This window comes from Nycticebus coucang, chromosome 10 (assembly GCF_027406575.1).
Source record: "Nycticebus coucang isolate mNycCou1 chromosome 10, mNycCou1.pri, whole genome shotgun sequence".
NCBI classification, from domain to species: domain Eukaryota; kingdom Metazoa; phylum Chordata; class Mammalia; order Primates; family Lorisidae; genus Nycticebus; species Nycticebus coucang.
In genome coordinates this window covers 99,673,780-99,695,299 of record NC_069789.1, presented here as the reverse complement: position 1 = coordinate 99,695,299, position 21,520 = coordinate 99,673,780, and the positions used below count along the sequence as shown (strand labels likewise).

Genomic DNA, 21,520 nt, shown 5'->3' with positions numbered 1-21,520 from the left:
GCTACAGGCACTACCCCAAGCCTCTTGCGGTACATACCACGATTGTCAGAGCTACGGCGTCCCTATGGGCCGCAGGATAGGGCGATGGTACCCTGTACTTCAGGGACACTTGCTTTGTTTGGATATCTGGTTTAAAGACCATTCTGGGCACGGCTGAGAAAGAACTACTGGTCCTAAAGTTGGCTGCGTTTCCATGGTGCCGGCCGCGGCGCGGTGAGGGCGGGCTCACTCCGGGAGCGGGTGGGCGGAGCTCGGATGTGGGTGCGCAGGCGCCTTGAGAAAGGGTGAAGCCGGTGGCCGGTGGCCGAGCGGGACCAACAAAGATGGCGGCGGCCCCTGCGGCGGGAGCGATCTGGGCAACAGCTGTGGCTAAAGCTGCAGCTAGGCCCGCGGGGGGGCTGCACAGGGGTAGTAGGGGGTGGCCTTGAGCTGGGGCCTGGCCTCCCCCGCCGCCTCACCGGGGGACAGGTATGGGCCGGGGCGTTATGGCATGGGGGGGAGGGGCTGAGGGAGGATTGCTCCAGACCCGAGAGGACGCTCTCCACAAAGGCAGAGGCGCAGGAGGATCCGCAGGGCCTGGGACAACCAGGCTAGAGGGACAGCATCCCCAGACCGCGGGGAATACGCCGTCGGATCCTGTAGCCAATCAGCGTCTTCGGCCTTTCTGCCCTCGAGGGGGGCGGATCCGGCTAAAGCCCTCCCGTGGTGGGAGAAGTTGAGAGATTAGGGGTCACGGAGTTGTTCGTCCTCGATTCCTAACTACTGCTCCCTGAACCCTTACTCTGTGTTGGAGCTCAGAGGTGGGGGAGGGAATGGATCCCAAGTCACCCATGTAGTCTGCTTCATTTGCAGCCTGGAGGGGCAGGAGTGTGAGAATAGAAAGCTGTCTTTTGGGCTGTTATCTTTGCATCCACACTACCATTTGACTAGAGGTCCTATTGACCCCAGGCACATCCCCACTTGACTAGTCAGGTATGGAGGCTCTTGTTATGAGCTTATAAAAATAGCTGAGACAGGAATTATTACTGGCTTTTCAGGAAAGCTGTATTCTGCAGGGAGGAGGTGGGGAATACATAAAGAGTTAAAGTCAAGGGTTGCTATCATTCATTCATTTGTTTGCTCAACAGATACTAAGTAGTTACTTTGTGCCAAACACTATGCTAGGCATAGGATGACTGACTGGATAGAGTTGGTTCCTGTCCTCAGTGCATATGAAAGCTAGTATGGTAGTTTAGGTTTCCATCTCTCTCCTTACTCAAATGCTGACACTCTCTTCTCCTCCCAGGTCCAGCCTGTGGCGTCCACAATGCCCCAGGCCTCTGAGCATCGCCTGAGCCGGACCCGAGAGCCACCTGTTAATGTCCAGCCTCGAGTGGGATCAAAACTACCATTTGCTCCAAGGGCCCGCAGCAAGGAACGCCGCAACCCAGCCCCTGGACCAAACCCCATGTTACGACCTCTGCCTCCCCGGCCAGGTCCCCCTGATGAACGGCTCAAGAAACTGGAGCTGGGACGGGGACGGACCTCAGGCCCTCGTCCCAGAGGCCCCCTTCGGGCAGATCATGGGGTTCCCCTACCTGGCTCGCCACCCCCAGCTGTGGCTTTGCCTCTCCCATCTTGGAGCAACTTAGCCCGTTCCAAGTCTGTGAGCAGTGGAGACTTGCGTCCAATGGGGATTGCCTTGGGAGGGCACCGTGGCACTGGAGAGTTGGGGGCTGCACTGAGCCGCTTGGCCCTCCGTCCAGAGCCACCCACTTTGAGACGTAGCACTTCTCTTCGCCGCCTTGGGGGCTTTCCTGGACCACCCACCCTACTCAGCATAAGGACTGAGCCTCCTACTTCTCATGGCTCCTTCCATATGATATCTGCCCGACCCTCTGAGCCTTTCTACTCTGATGACAAGATGGTGAGAACTTGCCAGTACACATGGCCTTCTGTGGCCATATTCCTGAATGCTGTTTGCCATCCCATGGGCTTTGCTCAGGTTTCTTTCTTAAGCCCTCCTTGGACTCTCTCCTCTCACTTAAGTACCTTGAATCTCCTAGACTCTTTTCTGGATTGTCTGTGACTCTAGCATGATGTGTCCTTTTGGAATTAACCTAACTATTTAGAATTCTTCTTCGAGTCCCCAGGCCCTTCCTTTCCCTTGCTGCACCTTCTCTCTTAGGACTCTGCCTAGGTCTAATTAATCTCTGGAGCTGAAGAGGGGCAGGTTCAAACATCTGAGCTAATGTGGTTGCCCATTTCCTGAGCTACAAGAGCTAGGCTGACTGCAGTTGGAGCTAGCCGGAGAGGGTGCAAGAAGGGGCCACGGGGGCAGGAGGAGGGTTTGGGGGCAATAGGGTGGGGGTGGAAAGCAGCTGGGCAACCATGCCAGTGCTTGGAGAGTTGCCCCAGGAGCTGCAACGCCGGCTAGCTGAGCAGAGGAGTAAGTGGGGAACATGTGGGACAGCCATGGTTGAGTCCGTGGTACACTCAGCTGTGATGGGCTTACTGCTCATGACCAGTGAGGTAGGGAGACCGGGATACCCAGTGAGGGGTAGAGGGTAGAGTTTGGGGGTGAAGCATGTATGGCCTGGGGGAGGCAGTGGACAACATGCTGTTGAAAGGTTAAAGGGCCAGGTGGGCTATGTGGGAACTTGCTGATTGTACTCTCACTTCCAGGCTCATCACACACTGCTTCTGGGTTCTGGTCATGTTGGCCTCCGAAATCTGGGAAACACGGTGAGAGCCTTCCTCTTTAAAAGGAGTGTGAAGTGGTGTTGGGGGCGGGAAGAACCTGCTAGCTTGCAGAAGACCCTAAAAAGAGCACATACCAAAGTTTGTCTAAGGCTTCCTGGACACTGGTCTGCAGAGATAACACCTGTGTCCCTACTGTTCCCCAGTGCTTCCTGAATGCTGTGTTACAGTGTTTGAGCAGTACTTGGCCTCTTCGGGACTTTTGTCTGAGAAGGGACTTTCGGCAAGAGGTGCCTGGAGGAGGCCGAGCTCAAGAGCTCACTGAAGGTGGGGTGACAACTCCTGTTTCTTCCATTCAAATTCCTTTCCCCCCAGCTACTTAAAGGTCCATCTGTCAGTGCTGGTGCCTCTCAACCCTTAAATGTGGCAGTTAACTCCATCTTTCCCAGTGCCTACTCTGATAGAGGTTGTTTTCTACCATTGGAGCCACCTCTTCCTTGCCTCTTCTAGGCACTAACCTTTGTTTCCCTTACCTTCTGCCACCCCAACAGCCTTTGCAGATGTGATTGGTGCCCTCTGGCATCCTGATTCCTGCGAAGCTGTGAATCCTACTCGGTTCCGAGCTGTCTTCCAGAAATATGTTCCCTCCTTCTCTGGATACAGGTGGGAGAGCTGGATGGTATGGGATTTCTCAGGAGTTCTGGGGGTAGAGCCAAGCAAGGCCCAGGCAGCATGGTTCTAAGCCTTGAGATGTTCTTCATCCAGGAAGTGGAGACCAATATCCAGGCAGGAGCCAGTGTCTGTGGACTAGGAGGTGTCATTTGCCCATGTTCTCTGTTTGACTGTAGCCAGCAGGATGCCCAAGAGTTCCTGAAGCTCCTTATGGAGAGGCTACACCTTGAAATCAACCGCCGAGGCCGCCGGGCTCCACCAATCCTTGCCAATGGCCCAGCTCCTGCTTCATCTCGCCGAGGAGGGGCTCTGCTAGAAGAACCTGAGTTAAGGTAAGAGTTGCTTCCCCTACCTCCTCTCCCCAGTAGTTCATCAGCAGCATTTATACTTCACAAAACTGAGCTAGTCACAATTGAGAAAGTAGGGTTCATGGTGGCGCCTCTGGCTCAAAGAAGTAGGGCGCCGACCCCATATGCCGGAAGTGGCGGGTTCAAACTCAGCCCTGGCCAAAAGCTGCAAAAAAGAAAAAGTAGGGTTCAGGGAAACCCTTTAGTGTAGAAAATGGTTTGAGAAGCAGTATGGAAGTAGAAAGAAAGAACGAGGAGAAGGGAAGCTAAGGGGAGCAGCAGATGGAGACAGAAGATAGTGCTAGAATGTCACCAAATTGAGGGAGGAGATAATTAATCTATAGGTGGAGGAAGATAGCATGTTCTTCCCTTGTGTATATTCCTTTCTTTTCTTCTTACTTTGTATTTCCCCAGAAAGTTCCTTGAAGCAATACTCCTTTGACTTTTCCTTGAAACTTATTGAAGGAGCTGGGGTGTGGGTGGGGTACAGGGCTCTATGGGTCATTTCAGTGGGTGTTGGGAATGCCTAGAGTTCTTGCCATCTTATGAGTGCCCTTGATCTGTGGTAGTGATGATGACCGAGCCAACCTAATGTGGAAGCGTTACCTGGAACGAGAGGACAGCAAGATTGTGGGTATGGAATGGACTAAAGCAATGGAGGAGAGTTAGTGTGTGTGTGTAGTGGGGGGAGGCTTGGGAGAAAAAAAAATACTATCAAAAAAGAAAAATAATATCAAAGGGTGTGGGAGCAGGCCTGAATGATGAAAATATGAAATAGTGTGAAATTTACTGGGATTGTTAGTAGCAGGAAAGGAAGGGTCAGGCAAAGGGGTGGGAAAAGATGAAGAAATCTTTTTAGGAAATCATCTCAGGCATCCAACAATGACTTTTTCTTCTGCCCCTTTGCTTCTGTCTAGACCTGTTTGTGGGCCAGTTGAAAAGTTGTCTCAAGTGCCAGGCCTGTGGGTATCGCTCCACGACCTTCGAGGTTTTTTGTGACCTGTCCCTGCCCATCCCCAAGGTGGGATTCCAGAGGATTCCAGGGGTGGATGGGATATGGGTTCTGTGACCCAACCCTACCCACCCCCAGAGTGTGGGAGGGAACTCCGTGGGTCTGGAGAAGAATTAAAGCCTAGATAGAGAAGAATTGGAAAAGGAAATTCTGAACATGATTATCCTTCTTTTCCCTTTCCCCCAGAAAGGATTTGCTGGGGGCAAGGTGTCTCTGCGAGATTGTTTCAGCCTTTTTACCAAGGAAGAAGAGCTAGAGTCGGAGAATGCCCCAGTACGTGGGGATTCACAAGGGTATAGTAAGGGTTGGAGATCTGGGGGAACTCCATGTAGATAAAGGAGGTTGTATGATGCCTTACAGTAAGGAATGATATTTATATGTCTGGGTTTATGTTGGAGTCCGATATGTCCCAGTACTCTTAGGGCAAAGGGGAGTGACCAGAAGGCACAGAAGTAAAGGGGTGCATACTAAATTTGTATGTGCATTGGGGTGTCAGAAACATCAATTGAGGTGAGGAGCACATTAACCTAACACCATTTGGCATTTATTCAGGTGTGTGACCGATGTCGACAGAAAACACGAAGTACCAAAAAGTTGACAGTACAAAGATTCCCCCGAATCCTCGTGCTTCATATCCTAATCCTCAAATTCTTACCTCTCTTAGGATACCGCCCATAAATTCTCTTTCTGTACTCTCTATGTTTGCAAAGGCTGGCCACTTAAAAGTTGGATTTTTCCTTAGGAAAAGTCTGCCAACCCTCCCCCTTTCCCCACACTGCTCCCAGTGTGTGTTGAGGGAGGTGAGAGGACAGCTTTCAGACTGAAGTCCCTCTCACAGGTCATCTGCCTCCCAAATACTCCTTAACCTGAGCTTAGATCTGAATCGATTTTCTGCCTCCCGAGGCTCCATCAAGAAGAGTTCAGTAGGTGTAGACTTCCCATTGCAGCGACTAAGCCTAGGGGACTTTGCCAGTGACAAAGCCGGTGAGTCTGGTGGGGAAGGTCCTAAGGAGCCCTAGGAGGGGGTGCACGATTCTAATTGTAGAACTTGATCATCCTTAACCTGACAGGAAGCCCTGTGTACCAGCTGTATGCCCTTTGCAACCACTCGGGCAGCGTCCACTATGGCCACTACACAGCTCTGTGCCGGTGCCAGTCAGGCTGGCATGTCTACAATGACTCTCGGTGAGAATAGCCTCCTTTTCAATCCCTGCCCAATTCCCACTGCAGCCCTGACACCCGCCCCTTCTATGCAGCCCCAGAAAAGCAGAGTGTCAGGCATAAGAAGAGGTACAGGCTCTCCTGATCTCTCCCTGATGCTCTGTGGTTGAGTCTTGTCACCAGGAAGGAATACACAGGAGTGAACTACAACCTTTTCCCCATTTATTTTCTTCCTAGTGTCTCTCCTGTCAGTGAAAACCAGGTGGCATCCAGTGAGGGCTATGTGCTGTTCTACCAACTGATGCAGGAGCCACCCCGGTGCCTGTGAAAACCCCTTTAAGCCCTGGCACCTGTGAAACCCTTTCAACACCCTGAAGCCCTAGGCTCCCCATTTACCTCAGAGACGTCTATTTTTGTGTCTTTTTAATCGGGGAGGGGGGTGGGGTGGTTGTAGCTCCCATTATTTTTTTTATTAAAAAGTCCCCTTCTACCTGGAGGCTCCCTTGTCTCCCAGCCCCGTGTACAGAGCTCCCCAGGCCCCCACCCATGTACAGCCCCCCAACCCTCTGCAATCTCACTTTTTGTGAATAAATTTATTAAGAAAAAGCGATGTGCTTATTTGTATTTATGCTTAGGTGGGTGATGACACAGAAGTGGGCTGAATTGGAGTCTTCTTGGGACCCAGTTTCCTCTCTGAATAGGAGGGGGCGCTCTTAGAGCCGAGGGGAAAGGTTTGAGGACTGCGCTGGACCGGGACACGTGTGCCCAAGCAGGGGAAGAAACACAGGAAGGCAAAGTTGAGATTTGTGAGGCTGGGGGGATGCCTGGAACTAGAGTTTAGGCGCTGGGACGACGGAGTTTTGCGACGATGAGGCTGCCCTCGAGGGCAAGACAACCAAGAACCCCTGTTGACAAACACTGGGTATGTTGCCGGGCTGCCCCAGCTCCCGTAGGCCTGTCTGTTGCTAACAGCAAGGAGCTGTTTATGGAGCCGCTTCCCCGCGGACCGGCCTCCAGTGTCACAATCTACTCTCCCTACAACCAAAGCTCATGGGGCCCTCCCTCCAGGGTTCTCACCCTTGTTGGGCCTAGGAAGCCTGAGCTGGGGAATGCTGACTCCAGGATTAAGCTCTCGCCGCCTCGGGAGAGCAGTATCATCTACCGCCCCTCCCTCCAACTTGGCACTGAAGCGGTTAATCCTCAGCTTCACTGAGCAGCCTCTCACTGCTCTCGTAGCTCCGCCCGGTAGAGTCCCTGCTGTTGCCAGTTCAGTATTTTCATTGGTGGACGTAATCCGAGGCCTTCCAGGACCCACCAATCCAGAAGCAGAAAGAACAAAGTTATGCGCGAGCCGCGAGAATACGGTGGACGGCTAGTCGGAGAGGCCTAAAGGGTTGGGGGAAGGAGACGTGGATTTGAAGTGCTTGTTGGCCTAGAGAGGCGTGAGAGGCCGACTGCCTCAGAAGTCCCGCTGGCAGTCTGCAGCCAGAGCCCTACCAGGACCGATAGCGTGGGTGTGGCACTTATCTGCACTCAGTGGAGTGCCGGTGGGGTGAAGTCTTAAGACTTGGAACTCCTCCTTCTCCCTCATTTTCTCTCCTTTTCCCTACCTCTCGTGGATGAGTCCTGGACCCAGGGCAAAGACCCCACTGTTCCACCAGCTTATCAGCCCTGGTTTCTCTCAAGCGGTGAGTGGCCGGGCATGGAACACGGAAACAGCGGGGTTTCTGGAGCGCAGAGTGTTCCCTGGTCTGCCTGTTCATATTGTCCCCTTTTCCCCAGGTTTCCCAATGAGCCGGACTGTGGTTGTGCTGGGCGGAGGCATCAGCGGCTTGGCTGCCAGTTACCACCTGAGCCGAGCCTCTCATCCCCCTAAGGTGAGTACCCACCAGTGCCGGAGGGAGCCACGTTTAATACTCTCCCTTTCCCATTGAAAACGGGGTGGATCTGGCCCGCCAAATATGCGGCGCCTTCTTCCTCTGCCCTCTTGCCCACGACCACAGACGGTACAGCAGCATCTCCCCTTTGTCACCAGGTGGTACTGGTGGAGGGCAGCGAGCGTCTGGGAGGCTGGATTCACTCAGTCCGTGGGTCTGATGGTGCTATTTTTGAACTTGGACCTCGAGGAATTAGGCCTGCGGGAGCCCTGGGAGCCCGTACTTTGCTCATGGTGAGAAGCTTGTGGAATATCTAGGAGAGGTTGGGGAGGGGGCTTTCACTAGGGTATAGAGTTTAGAGGAAGATGTATATTTTAGTAGGTCAGATCTTTCCTTAGTTTCTCCTCTTCCTGAGGGCGCATGGAAAGTAGGTTGCTGAACTTGGCTTGGACTCACAAGTGTTGCCTGTCCGCGGAGACCATCCAGCTGCCCGGAACAGGTTCCTCTATGTAGGAGGTGCCCTGCATGCCCTACCCACGGACCTCAGGTAACACCATCACCCCCTTACTGCTCATTTCTCTACTTTGCCCTTATCCTCCCATCTTTTCCATTTTTTTACCCTGTCAGTCCTTCCAGCAAAAGGGGGCCAAAGGAATGGAAATGACCCCCTGGAGCTGGAGAGGTGAATCAGGAATTCCCTCCTCACTATGCCTTCCTCCATGCAGGGGGCTATTCCGCCCTTCACCCCCCTTCTCCAAACCTCTGTTTTGGGCTGGGCTGAGGGATCTCACCAAGCCCCGGGGCAAAGAACCTGATGAGACTGTGCACAGTTTTGCCCAGCGCCGCCTTGGACCTGAGGTGACACTGCTCAGAGACACCAAACCTCCCTCCTAAACCACCTACAAAGCTCCCTACTGAAGCCTTACCTCCTAGGGGCTCTTCTGTATCATTTGGGGATCCCTTCTGTGCCCCTCCCATAATTCCCAAAACTTAGTGTTGGGGTGAATGCCTTCTCTTCCTTCTTATCCTTCTGTCATATTGGGAATGCTTCCAAATCTAAGCCTAGCCCCACCTCTGTTCCCTATCAAGCAGGGGCAGTAGAAATCAGTCAGTGCAGCTTATTCCTTGGCCTCTCAGTCCCAGTCTCACCCTTAAGGTGGCATCTCTAGCCATGGACAGTCTTTGCCGTGGAGTGTTTGCAGGCAACAGCCGTGAGCTCAGCATCAGGTCCTGCTTTCCCAGTCTCTTCCAAGCTGAGCGAACCCATCGTTCCATATTACTGGGGCTGCTGCTGGGGGCAGGTGAGGGCGGGGTTGGTTCAAAGGGTGAAGATCTTAAGGACTGCCAAAGTGAGGGACTGGGGCCAAGGGATACTATTTTGATGATTCTTTTTTGCTTCCTCTATAGGGCAGAGCTCACAGCTAGACTCAGCACTCATTCGTCAGGCCCGGACTGAGCGCTGGAGCCAGTGGTCACTCCGAGGAGGCCTGGAGATGTTGCCCCTGGCTCTTGAAACTCACCTGACCAGTAGAGGGGTCAGGGTTCTCAGAGGCCAGCCAGTCTCTGGGCTCAGCCTCCATGCAGAAGGGCGCTGGAAGGTAGGAGAGCCCTGGAATGTACTGAACCTGTCACTATTTCTCTTTGTCCAAGTGGTTTAACCAGGCCAGTTCTGATAGGACTGGAGTTACTCATTGTTTTCCTGCTTTAGAAGCTCTTTAGACATGGGCTGCCCTAAGGCCCTAAGGTTCCTAGGCCTTATTTGTCCTCAAGATCCCTTTGGTGCAAATTTGTGGATAGAAGTAGTGCTTATAAGTGGTTCAGGGATAGGGGAAAGAACTACCCAGCTTCACAGAACATTTCAGAGCAGCCATACTGGCTTCTGTCTGACCCATTTCTTGGAGTATGTACAAGCATGATTTTTATGCAGTCTTACACCGTCACCCAATTTCTTCATCCTTGGTTAGCACCCAGTCTCTCCTGACACTTGGGTGCTTGGGAAACTGAAATTAAGTCTCACTTCACCCAGAAAATTCTCAGTACCGGTCTCTCCACTGTTTTCATCCTCTCAGGTGTCTCTAGGGGACAGCAGTCTGGAGGCTGACCACATTATTAGTGCCATTCCAGCTTCAGGTAATGGAGTAGCCATCTTCCCCAACCAATGAGAGGCAATAGCTATACTTCCCCGGGCCAGCAGAATTACATTATACCCCTGAACCAGTCATACCTACAGGTGTCTGACTCCAAAGAGGATTGACAAAATTGTACTGTGAATGTCTCCTGAATGAGTCCTCCACCTGATCTCTTCCAGTGCTCAGCAAGCTGCTCCCTGCTGAGGCTGCGCCGCTGGCTTGTGCCCTGAGTACCATCACTGCTGTGTCTGTAGCTGTGGTGAATCTGCAGTACCGAGGAGCTTGTCTGCCTGTCCAGGTGTGATATGGAAGGGAAGGGGAGACATGGGCTTAGCTGGCACCCTTCCCTCCTGATCTATGGATTTCTGTCTCTCCAGGGATTTGGACACTTGGTGCCATCTTCGGAAGACCCAGGCATCCTAGGAATTGTGTACGACTCAGTTGCTTTCCCTGAGCAGGATGGGAGCCCTCCTGGCCTCAGAGTGACTGTGAGAGGAGGAAACTTAACATAGTGGGGTTTCCAAAGGGCTCTTCTATGCCATAGTGTAGGCAAAACCAAGACTGGTTGGTGTTAACATTTCCTCCTTAGGTGATGCTGGGAGGTTCCTGGTTACAGACGCTGGAGGCCAGTGGCTGTGTCTTATCTCAGGAGCTGTTACAACAGCAGGCACAGGAAGCGGTTGCCACACAATTAGGACTGAAGGAGCCACCAAGTTATTGCTTGGTCCATTTACACAAGGTGAGTGCAATAAACTCCCCTCACGGAAGGCCTTAAGGCAAGGACAAGTATGTTTGTCATTATATGCCAATCAAGGTCTGGGACAGCAATAATGAACTTTGCTCTGCATCCTTTCCTCTCTCAGAACTGCATCCCCCAATACACACTAGGCCACTGGCAAAAACTGGGTAAGTTGGGAAGGCAGTGAAGTTGAGCAGGGTCAAGAAATTTTGATCCCCAGCTATAACATTCCTTTCACCTTTTCCTTCTAGAGTCAGCTAAGCAATTCCTGGCTGCTCAAAGGCTGCCCTTGACGCTGGCTGGAGCCTCCTATGAGGGGGTTGCTGTCAATGACTGTATAGAAAGTGGGCGCCAGGCAGCAGTCAGTGTCCTGGGCACAGAATCTCACAGCTGATCTCCAACCCACTCATGAAAATAAAAGTTGCTGGAGCTTGGTGTGGTCTGACTGTTCTGTCACCTATAGGCATAAGAGTGAACAGGAGTAAAGAGAGGCATAGCATACCTGGGATTCAGAAAGCAGGAGCAGGGTGGCGCCTGTGGCTCAAAGGAGTAGGGCGCCAGCCCCATATGCCGGAAGTGGCGGGTTCAAACCCAGCCCTGGCCAAAAACTGCAAGAAAAAAAAAAAAAAAGAAAGAAAGCAGGAGCAGAGGCAAGACAACAATGTCCTTTATTAGAAAATATATCAAAATCCCAGCCCTCTGAGCTAGGGCCAGTGAGGGAGCTACCCCAACACTGGCACAAATTGCCCAGGGAGGGGTTTCCTTCACCAAACAACTTCCCAGGAGAAGCCAGATCACTCTTCTCTCCATGGAAGAGGAAGGGGCTTGGGGTCCAGCCCATCACATAAAATCATGATATTAAGGATTCACAGTCATAAGCCCTGCAGAGACCCTAGAAAGAGGGACCCACAGGTCTAGAGGAGCCCAGCTCCAGTCCAGCAGTGAGGAGAGACCCCTGTCCCCCAGTATAGCACTAGAGTTCAGTTCTCCCACATCCCTCTAAGAGTAGTGAGGAGTTGGGGTAGGGAGAGAATACAACCCCTCAAATTCAGTTTCATGATTAAGTTGGGAGGAAGGAGGAGTCAATGTGAACCACGGAGGGCTGTGTGGTTGGCAGTAGGTAGAGGGCCAGGCCTGGATGGGGGCCGGCGCTGCAGCATCTCTTGACGGAAGGCTTGGGAAGAACCAGGTGGGTAACGGGGGCCAGAGGGACCCCGGGGACCCCGAGGGTCAGTCCCAATGTCTGCTGTGACGTTGGTATAAAGAGGACCCAGTTCTCGAGCCAGCAATCGGTATGTCAATGAGTTCATTCCATCTTGTGTCCAGGAATTCTGAGTACGGACCAGGAGGTCAAATCTGAGGGTTAAAGGTTGGAGACTAAGATCAAGAAAGGAACAGAACTGTTTATAAAACCAGTGTATGGTGCCCCATGATCGCATTATGTACACAGCTATGATTTAATATCAATAAAAAAAAAAAAAAGAAAGGAACAGCCAGGAATCTAAAGACCTTTCAGAGTTTTCTACCTAGAGGCACAAAACCCTGAAGATCCAGTAAGAACTCCCAGGCAGTCCTTCCTTCCTACCTGTGGGGATTTTCTTCATTGCCCTTATCTCCTCGATGCTTCACCATCTTGTAGTGTCCCACAGATGTTGGGGGGCGAGAGATCTTCATCCCAGCGAGGCGCACCCTATGAGAAAAAGGAGGGGATCTTGGAGGATCTAGAGTAGAGGAAAGCAGCTAACAGGTGAACAAGAAGTGCTAAGGCCAGCAAGGAAAGGATTCATGTTTCTGTACACAAAGAACAATTATTACTAGTTAGGCAAAAAAAATGCGGTGGGAGGGGGAGTCAAACAGAAAGACAAGACGGAAATGGCTGAAGAGAATGTGAAAGCTGGATGTATCCAAATCCCCAGGGCCCAGTGCCAGGCACCCTGGGGCCTTTAAACAATTGGCAGAGGTAGGTTTGTGCCTCCTCCTCCCTTTGCTTCCTAAATGGCTCCCAGGAGTTGTCCTTGTAGTCTGGGAAGGGCAGGGAGAGTGGCTATTTTGTCAAAAGGATAAGACTGGGAATTGCAGCTCAAAGCTCAGCAATTGTCATTTAGCATAGTGGTTGAGTTCTCCAACTTCTCCCCACTCCCCCATGGTTAAGAAAAGGATGGACCAAGTAATGAGGACCTTGCAACAACCCAGCTGGGACACACAGAAGTTAAGGAGATGGCCTGGGAAGGAATGAAAGATGTACATTTAGAATTTGCTGAGTGTTTTAGACACATGCTAAGGATGAGAATTCACATAAAAATGTCATCCCAGAGGACGCAGGGGGGAGGGGAGGAAATTGGTTCAGCATACCAAGCCCAAATATTCACACCACAGACATGAAATTGGGTCAGCAGAGGCTGAAGGTCAGCATGTTTCTCATGCTAAAAAATGAGCTGGCATCATGTCAATGGTGCTGCCCCTCCCCCATTTTTTTTTTTAAATAGAGCAATTCTGGGTTATATGGAGTATAGCCCCTCTCCCCACCCCCGTGGGAAGTAGTCTGGATGCAACCCTAGCACATGATGGGACTAAACTATCTCTAGGTCCCTGTAAAGCTCTGGGATCCCATGATACTATTTCCTATTGATCTCTCTCCTCTCCTAGAAATATAACTAGTCCTGAGACTGAAAGATGACAGAATGGACAGTAGCATGCAAAGCCTGACTTGGTGTACTTTGAAGATTAAGGGGAAAAAATGGACTCAGTGTAGGAGCAGGGAACTAAAAGTTAGAATTGAAGGTCTAGGGCTACAAGGGGTCTTGGAGGACAAGGATCCAGGCTGGGGTGGGGAGGGAGGTTGTAGCACAAAGTCTGACCTGGTAGCAATGTCGTCATCCTCACCACCCCAGCCCCAGTATTCATTGGGGAAGCCATTCATCTTCAGGTACTGGTCAGGAGTGAGCGCTGAGACACCTCCAAAGTACTGCGGGTATGGGAGGCTAGGGAGGAAAAGATCCTTGCATTTCACAAGTCTTCTGGGGAGACATCCCCACCCACAATCCCTCAGGCTCTCCTTCTGTTGGATGGTGGGTTCCCTGCTGCCCAGCACCCTTCCATGCCCTCTACCTGTATCCAAACTTGTTCATGGCAACAGCAACATGGCGGGGTCCCCGGGGGTCACACACATACAGATTGTGGTCATTTTCTGGCAAAAGGTCCACATCATGCAAGAACAGACAGTCCCACTCTTCATCACGCAGAGCCTCCCGTACCCCAACATTCAGCAGCTTTGCTCTATTAAATGTTCCATTTCCAGCCTGGAAGATAACAGAGGCATAGCCAACTATGTTTATAGGTAGCATGGAAAAGAGGGGGACTGAAAGATAAAAGCAGAAAGAGGAAAATCAAAGGGAAAAGAACAAGCTATTTTTTTCATTTAGTCACTCAACAAGTTTTTCTTGCATTATCAGTATGTGCCTGATACTTAAATGCTCCTGTTTAGCATTTAATCTTGACACCAGCAACCATGTGAAATAGATGCCATATTGTCTATTACTCTCTGCCTCATTTTAGAGGGTTAAATATGTTGTTCACGGTCACATATATAACAAATGGCAAAACTAGAACTTTAGCCCAGATGTGTCCAATTCCAAATTTGCATAAAACACTTTTCAAAGAATATGAGAGAGTGGGATACCCTAAATAAAATGAGAAGTATGGGACTAAAAAGTTTGGAAGAACAAGGCCAGGTGCTTTTTCACATTCAATAATGTGGCCTTCTTAAAATAATTCTAAGGTCCCATTGGAGGAGACTGGAGTGCCATTTGCTTGAAGCTTCTATATAAGAAAGTCAGAGTAGGATGGGACCGGAGGTACCTGGTGGATGACATAGATGCCATAAGCAAGCTGCTGGCGCTGTAAGAAGGGGTGCAGGTGGTAGAGCAGCAAGCGCAGGTGATGCTCCCGGGCACGATGGGGCACAATGACGGCTGTTCGAGAGCGTGGCTCGCACTCTGCAGGGCGGTATCGGCCCCCAGGTTCCACCCGGGGGTTCCGCTCCACAATCTCTGCCAGTGATGGCACTGGGCTGAAGGACACTAACACAGGGCCCACTGTCCGAAAGGAATGGCAAGTTCAGGGGTCAAAGAGAGAAGAATGAACATGACCTAGGAATACCTCTGACCTTGACAGTCTGGTTCTGGGCCTCATTTCCCCCCCAGGGCTCAATCAGAAATCTCACAAGCCTTGGGCTCCCCATCACTGGGACAGCATTACTAAGTCTGGAAGGTGCAGGCTCCTTTTCTAGCCTATCCTCTTAGAAGACCATAACTTCCTCCTATCTCACGAGGATGGAAGCTACAGTTGAAGGATGGAAGGAACAGAACCTTCCAACTAACTAATTAAGCTAGGGCTCATCTATAAGGAAAATAATTCCTAACCTGGGGCGGGAAAAACCCATTAATGGGCAGGCAATGGAAAGTTGTGGCCCAAGCCAGGAGCCTAGTCTAAACTCCAAATTCAGAGTCTATCTCAACATCAGCCTACTTCACAGTACATTTTTTTTTCTAAGTCCCACTCCCTGCCTATCCAAACCTCCCTGCCCTGATACTTTGTCTTTTCCTTCACCTATTCCTTTCTCCTGCACTCACCTAAAAGAGGAGATCGTTCTGGACAGTAGGGCAGACCTTGAGGAGCTGGAGGACCCCCTGGGGCAACAGGGGCCCCAGGCAGGTGACTGAGGTTACTGTAGACATCACGGGGGTGAGAATAGTCAAATGTCGGCCCTTGATCTCGGCCAAATAGGGCACTGAGGCTTCGGAAGCCCCCCAGTGACAGATACATCATGACAGCCAGCTGGGAGCCCACAAGCAGGGCCAGCGTGCAGGGCCGCTCCAGCAGCCTCCGCAACATCCTGGGTGAGGTCTGGGGAGGGAGAGAGGGGAGTTCTGGGGGTAGGCAGGAAGAGAACAAGCCAGCAGGGAGATCAGCAGGTAAGAATGAAGGTGGTGCCAAGGGTAAAGAAGAAAAACAGGCAGAGAACAAAGTCACAGAAGGGAGCACACAGGTGTACATTCACACAAGGGAACGAAATAGAATGTCACCACCAGCAGCCCTACAACCTGTCACTTAAGCCCAAATTTCACTTTCCTCCATCTCCTCCCAAACCACACCCACCATCTACTCTTAATCCCCACCCCCAAGAATGCTTACATCATTCAAGTCCCATGTTCATTTCTGAAGAGTCTCTGGAGAACCCCTCTTCCAATTTTAGAGGGAAAGAGACAGACTCACCTAGGTTCAAGCTGTCTTCTTCGGGATCATGGGGGCTCCAGGGGCTCCCGGGGGGACAGAGATGTGAGGCATTATCTAAAATTGGGAATGTCACAGAGGACAAAAAAAGGTGCCATCCAGCGCTCCAGCAGTGAATTTGGACTCAGCTGGAACAGAAGTGGTAAAAGATAACTAACCACCTGCACAGGCAGAGATCAGGATCAGGATGAAGCCAGTTTTCCAGCAAGGGAATTGAGGGAAAGTGGTTGGAAAGAAAAGAGCAGTAGGAGATGCTGATCTCTCACCCAGTGTCAGGTTCCTACCTAACCAACCGCCTACCCTAACCCCAATAGGAGGACTTGTTTGAGGACTGGAGGTAGGTCAGCTAACGGAGACACTGTTTTCTCCCAGATCGAGAACTCGTTCAAGGGGAGAGGGACAGTCATGACAGGACCATGGAGTGGCCTCAGGAGTACCCAGGACGAAGTAGGAAACAGGCTCCTTCGGTTCCTCACATGCCTGGGACCTAGCTCCGCAGGTGCAGGGAGCGTGACCACCTGGGAGCTGCAAGCAAACAGCCCGGAGCGCAGCGGAGAGAGTGGGGGGTGGCGTTCTCCACCTTTTCTACCTTTTTCCAGTCCTAGCGGGGGTGGGGAGGATGAACTGAAAAAGCGAGAGGGAGGGCTGGGGCAGAGACGGTCTTGGGTACCTGAGCAGGCTCACCTGGAAGGGTGTGGCCAGCGCTGTGCAGAAGGCTAAAACCCAGTTCTTTCGAAGCACGCCCATCCCGTCCCAATCTCCTCTTGCGTTTTCTCTACCTTGCAATGTGAGCCTGCCCGGCTCCCGTCCATTCTTCCACCTGGGACCCCATCACTGCTTGTCTCCAGGCCTTACCCAAAACTTCTCACCCTTCCAACCACCCGTGCCTTTCTCCCAGGCCTCTCTTCCCACCGTGCCCAGCCTACATACCTGGTCTTTCCCTGCCCGTCATCACCGCCACCGCGACAGCCGGAAAGGTACTGCTGCCGCCATTTTGGAAGCGGGCGCTGCGGGGGCGGGGCCGGCACGCACGGGGCGGGGCCTAGGGCAGGCCGCCCGGGCCAGGGGAGCTCAGGGTCCTAGCGTAGAAGGTCTAACAGGGCTGGTGCCGTAGCGCAACCTCTCCTGGCCAGGCGCAAATGTGATCTAGGCTGGAGGCGGGAGCAGACGCGGGGCTTATCCCCGCCTCGCAGACTGCTAGTGGGATTCCATTTCTCTTCCCTCAGATTTGTAAAAGCAGTAACTCAAACTGTTCCTTTTCATTAGGGCCGAGACTGTCAAGAGGCCCATGAGGCAGTTTCTGGTGCGCCCGACGACCTCACTATCACCCCGGCGTAGGCTGAGCCCCTCTCCCAGTGTGTCGGCTCACCCTGCAACCTAAATGATGCCACTTAGTATCAAAATTGTTTCTCACGCTGGCCAGAGCGTTGCAGACTGCCTATGAATTTTTGTATTCCCATTGTATCCCACAGGCTTGGAAATAGGAACCGTCAGTTAATGAAACAATGAAAAATTAAATGTGGAGGGAAAGGCAGTGTCAAAGAAGGACGTGGATGCTCCCTTAACAGTGGCTTCCACTATCCCCTAGCATGCTGTGTTTCTTAGAAGCAGATGTTCACGCTAAGGAAATAAATAGTAAGAGACTTGAATAACTCACAGGATCGACCTCCAAAAGCTCAGGGTCAGGGTAGGAGAGGGAAGAGGTAAACAATATAGCGGCATAGACTCCCCATCCCAGAAATGGCACCTCACGGCGGCACACATGGAGATTCCCAAAAGGCCCTCCAGACTGCTGGGAAACCTGTCTACAGCAGATCCTCTGCTTTAAAGATTCTGTTTTCATGGGACTTGTTTTACAACTCCGTGGAGGTAACTCCATTGCATGAAAATTCGGTCCTGTCTGGTAGAAATTCAGTTAACCTCTTACTCTCCCTATTGGGGGAGGAGGGCAGTTTTGGCCTCCATTTTCTTATTTTTTTCTGTATTCTTGATCTTTAAATATGTCTGTCTTAGATTTTCTTTTGCACCAGTTTTACCATTTGCCAGTTCCTTTATGAGTTAAATAAAATCAACATGCATTCATTTTTATATGGGTTTTGACAAAGACTATCTCCTTAACCAAACTTTAAATAGGCTCCTCTGAGCTCCCCTTTGCCTAAGTCTTGTCCTTGGGCCCTGTCTGGGGCCTGCCTAGCCAGTTTTAGCAGTTTGGGCCTGCCAAGTCAGTTTAGGGAAAATCCCCACCCCCATCCTTGATATCTGATCACCCTCACCTGCCTTCAGCAACCATCCTGTAAAGTCCTGTTAAGTCAGTTTAGCAAGAATTCACCACCACCACCCCCATATAGTTTTCCACTGACTCCTTCATTCTGCTTATTGACTATCTTTTCTTTGTTTTTTCTCTTTTTAACCAAAAAGTCAATATGCAAACTGAATCACTGACCATTAATCTCTCTTTGTCCTTGTTGTATTGGAATTTAGGCATGATCTCTATCTCTTTTTGGGACAGACTTTTCACCTATCATAATAGTTGTGAACAAAGTCTTCCTTACCGTTTTAACAAGTGTCAATAATTTTTTCTTGGGGTGGCGCCTTTGGCTCAAGGAGTAGAGTGCCAGCCCCATATGCTAAGGGTGGCGGGTTTGAGCCCAGCCCTGGCCAAAAAAAACAAAACAAAAAAAAAGTTTTTTTCTTTACCAGTAGGAGAGCCATAATTTTACCTTTTCCTGAAAATTATTTTTTTTTGACAGATGAAGAATGTTCTAGAAAGAGGAAACCTTCAGTACAAAAATCTGGAAATGTGGCCGGGCTTGGTGGCACACACCTGTAGTCCTAGCACTCCAGGAGGCCAAGGTGGTTGGATTGCCTGAGCTCGAGAGTTTGAGACTAGCCTGAGCAAGAGCTAGACCCTGTCTTTAAAAATAGCCGAGCGTTGTGGCAGGCACCTGTAGTCCCAGCTACTTGGGAGGCTGAGGCAAGAGGATCGCTTGAGCCCAAGAATTTGAGGTTGCTGTCAGCTATGATGCCATGTAACTCTACCCAGGGTGACAGAGTGAGACACTTTGTCTCAAAAAAAATCTGGAAATGAGGAAGAAATTAGGGAGTTTGAGAGATTTAAAATGGTTCAGTACTGGCCAGGCTTGGTGGCTCATGCCTGTAATCCTAGCACTCTAAGAGGTGGAGGCAGGAAGATCTCTTGAGCTCGGGAGTGGAGATTAGCCTGGGCAAGAGTGAGACCCCCTCTCTACCAAAAATAGAAAAATTAGCTGTGGTTCCAGCTACTCAGGAAGATGACTTGAATAGGCTCCTCTGAGCCCTCAGAGCAGTTTGAGGTTGCTCTGATCTAGCCTGACACCAGGGCACTCTAGCCTGGAACAACAGAGTGAGACTCTATCTCAAAAAAAAAAAAATTCAGTAAGGCTAGACAACAGAGTGAAGGAAATGTTGAAATGTGGTACTGGAGAGGTAAGCAGGTGCCAGATAATGAAAGATTCCATAAACTCCAAAAATTAAAAGAGTTTAGTTTTTATACTTAGGGCAAACAGAAGGTATTAAACTGCTCTAAACAGAGTGCAATGATCAGAATTTTAGGAACTCTAGGAACTCTACTGCAGAGCATAATTGAAGAGGTCAAGGCTGGAGCCAGGGAGACTAGAAGATTCTGCAGAAATCCAGGACTAAGGTGGAGCATATGCAAAACAAGGTAATATCAGTGGAACCGGAGAGAAGAAAGTATCTTTGTGAACTTTCGGGAGGCAAACAGGACTTGGTGATTGACAGAATGTGCCAAGTCAGGGAGTTACAGGACTCCAAGATGAGGCCCAGATTTCTAATTTAGACCACTGGGTGGTGCCATTTAATGAGAAACGTTAGGAAGAAGAACATTTGTGGAGAAGGGTGGAGATTTGAAATGAAATAATTTGCGGGTGAGTGTGGTGGCTCACATCTGTGATCTTAGCACTCTGGGAGGCTCCTGAGGTGGGAGTATCACTTGAGCTCAGGAGTTCAAGACCAGCCTAAGCAAGAGGGAGACCTGTTTCTACTAAAAATAGTCAAACTTAGCTGGGTGTGGGGGTGGGCATCTGTAGTCCTAGCTATTGGGAGGCTAAAACAGGAGGATGGCTTCAGCCTAATAGTTTGAGGTTGCTGTGAGGTAGGCTGACGCCATGGCACTCTAGCTTGGGGCATCAGAGTGAGACTCTGTCTCCAAAAAAAAAAAAAGAGAGACATAATACTGGGATTGAATACAATACTGTCTTTGAAACCCTTTGGCTATGTGACTGAGCAGTACATTCCCTGGGTTTCATCTGTCAATTGAATCCCATCTTAAGGAGTTTTGTGATAATTGGTAGAAACTGTGGAAAAGTGTCAGCAGTCAGAAGATATTCAATACATCTGCATTTTGAGCACAAATAGGAGCCAAGTAAAAGCCCTGATTTTGTTAAGGATCTCACTGTATAGTGGAAAAGACAGACTTATGCAGATAAATGAAATGTGGCTCTCCCAGAGGACCATTCCTCCAAGCCTCTGCTCCTCCATGGTGTTCTGTTCTTGCATAACTGACCTTCACTTTCTATACCCTCTCCACCCTCAAGTTCCTAGACAGAGAAGGCAAGTGATCCTTCCACCTTTCCCTCCCAAGTAGCTGGGACTACAGGTGTCCACTATCATGCCCAACTTCCTTTTTCTATCTGCGGTCTACTACTACTACCCTGCATTCATTTCTAAGCTCCCTATTTTCGAGAACCTTCACTTCCACTCCATTTCACCCTGGCCACTCCCTGGACTTAGTCATCACCCAGAACTGCTTCATTTCTGAAAACTTAAATTCAAATTTGCTAGTTTCCACCACAACATCCTGTCCTTGTATATTCTGAGTAAGTCCTGGGGCCTGTAGTGGCCCAGCCATAACTCATAACAAGCCAATCTAGTACTCAGAAACTAATTTAAATCTCTACTTAATTTCTCAAGGAAACGTGAGAGGCAGAGGGGAGGAGGAGTGGAGCAGGAGCACATTGTAATGTATAGTCTAAACTGAGAGCTCTTTTCTCTCATTCAACATTTTCTTTCTTTTTTTTTTTTTTTTTTTTGGTAGAGACAGAGTCTCACTGTACCGCCCTCGGGTAGAGTGCCGTGGCATCACACGGCTCACAGCAACCTCTAACTCTTGGGCTTACGCGATTCTCTTGCCTCAGCCTCCCAAGCAGCTGGGACCACAGGCGCCCGCCACAACGCCCGGCTATTTTTTTGTTGCAGTTTGGCCGGGGCTGGGTTTGAACCCGCCACCCTCGGCATATGGGGCCGGCGCCCTACTCACTGAGCCACAGGCGCCGCCCTCATTCAACATTTTCTTACTGGAAGGCAGCTCCTCCTCAAAACTATCCTTCCCAATCCCCTTAACCAAATCTCTCCCCCACTCAGCTCTTTATCATATTATTCTCCAGCTTCAGATCTGTTCTCTATTTCATTTTGGTTTTGCATGATAAAGAAGAGGCCTGGAAGTGACCTAGCAAACGAAATCCTTCCTTCTCCCCAACTCTCCTTGGAGTCCCTGGAGTCTTTCAGCTTCCTTCTAGGCAGGGAAGACCCCACCTCCTCCTGGAACTCTTCTG

General features: G+C 50.5%; 3 protein-coding genes across 15 annotated transcripts; 2 read left to right on the top strand and 1 right to left on the bottom strand.

Moving 5' to 3' along the window:
- The first annotated feature begins 83 nt into the window (after positions 1 to 83).
- On the top strand, positions 84 to 6,477 carry USP21 (ubiquitin specific peptidase 21). The gene is made up of 13 exons (XM_053608236.1): positions 84 to 468; positions 1,286 to 1,906; positions 2,665 to 2,724; positions 2,886 to 3,006; positions 3,231 to 3,342; positions 3,528 to 3,683; positions 4,268 to 4,332; positions 4,616 to 4,719; positions 4,897 to 4,983; positions 5,263 to 5,336; positions 5,582 to 5,694; positions 5,781 to 5,895; positions 6,109 to 6,477. The coding sequence occupies exons 2-13, from the start codon at positions 1,307 to 1,309 to the stop codon at positions 6,197 to 6,199; spliced, it is 1,698 nt and encodes a 565-aa protein (XP_053464211.1). The 5' UTR covers positions 84 to 468; positions 1,286 to 1,306; the 3' UTR covers positions 6,200 to 6,477.
- A 748-nt stretch (positions 6,478 to 7,225) lies between these two features.
- Positions 7,226 to 11,050, top strand: PPOX (protoporphyrinogen oxidase). 8 transcript variants are annotated; one of them, XM_053608163.1, is made up of 13 exons: positions 7,226 to 7,559; positions 7,654 to 7,748; positions 7,907 to 8,041; positions 8,180 to 8,295; positions 8,474 to 8,606; positions 8,905 to 9,049; positions 9,156 to 9,346; positions 9,818 to 9,878; positions 10,057 to 10,175; positions 10,255 to 10,365; positions 10,467 to 10,616; positions 10,741 to 10,783; positions 10,868 to 11,050. In XM_053608163.1, exons 2-13 carry the CDS (start codon positions 7,662 to 7,664, stop codon positions 11,008 to 11,010), a joined length of 1,434 nt encoding a protein of 477 aa, XP_053464138.1. In that variant the 5' UTR covers positions 7,226 to 7,559; positions 7,654 to 7,661; the 3' UTR covers positions 11,011 to 11,050. The 8 variants fall into 8 exon arrangements, with proteins under 8 accessions (XP_053464138.1, XP_053464141.1, XP_053464140.1 ...); XM_053608166.1 differs by lacking the exon at positions 8,474 to 8,606 and having other exon boundaries at positions 8,841 to 9,049; XM_053608165.1 differs by lacking the exon at positions 8,474 to 8,606 and having other exon boundaries at positions 8,838 to 9,049.
- A 216-nt stretch (positions 11,051 to 11,266) lies between these two features.
- On the bottom strand, positions 11,267 to 16,929 carry B4GALT3 (beta-1,4-galactosyltransferase 3). Of its 6 annotated transcripts, none has more exons than XM_053608174.1 (8): positions 16,839 to 16,929; positions 15,891 to 16,036; positions 15,248 to 15,544; positions 14,475 to 14,710; positions 13,725 to 13,915; positions 13,475 to 13,597; positions 12,202 to 12,306; positions 11,267 to 11,972 (listed from the first exon to the last, which is right to left on the bottom strand). In XM_053608174.1, exons 3-8 carry the CDS (start codon positions 15,507 to 15,509, stop codon positions 11,699 to 11,701), a joined length of 1,191 nt encoding a protein of 396 aa, XP_053464149.1. In that variant the 5' UTR covers positions 15,510 to 15,544; positions 15,891 to 16,036; positions 16,839 to 16,929; the 3' UTR covers positions 11,267 to 11,698. The 6 variants fall into 6 exon arrangements, with proteins under 6 accessions (XP_053464149.1, XP_053464148.1, XP_053464153.1 ...); XM_053608173.1 differs by having other exon boundaries at positions 15,248 to 15,521; XM_053608178.1 differs by having other exon boundaries at positions 15,248 to 15,521; positions 15,891 to 16,728; positions 16,839 to 16,928.
- Positions 16,930 to 21,520: the final 4,591 nt, after the last annotated feature.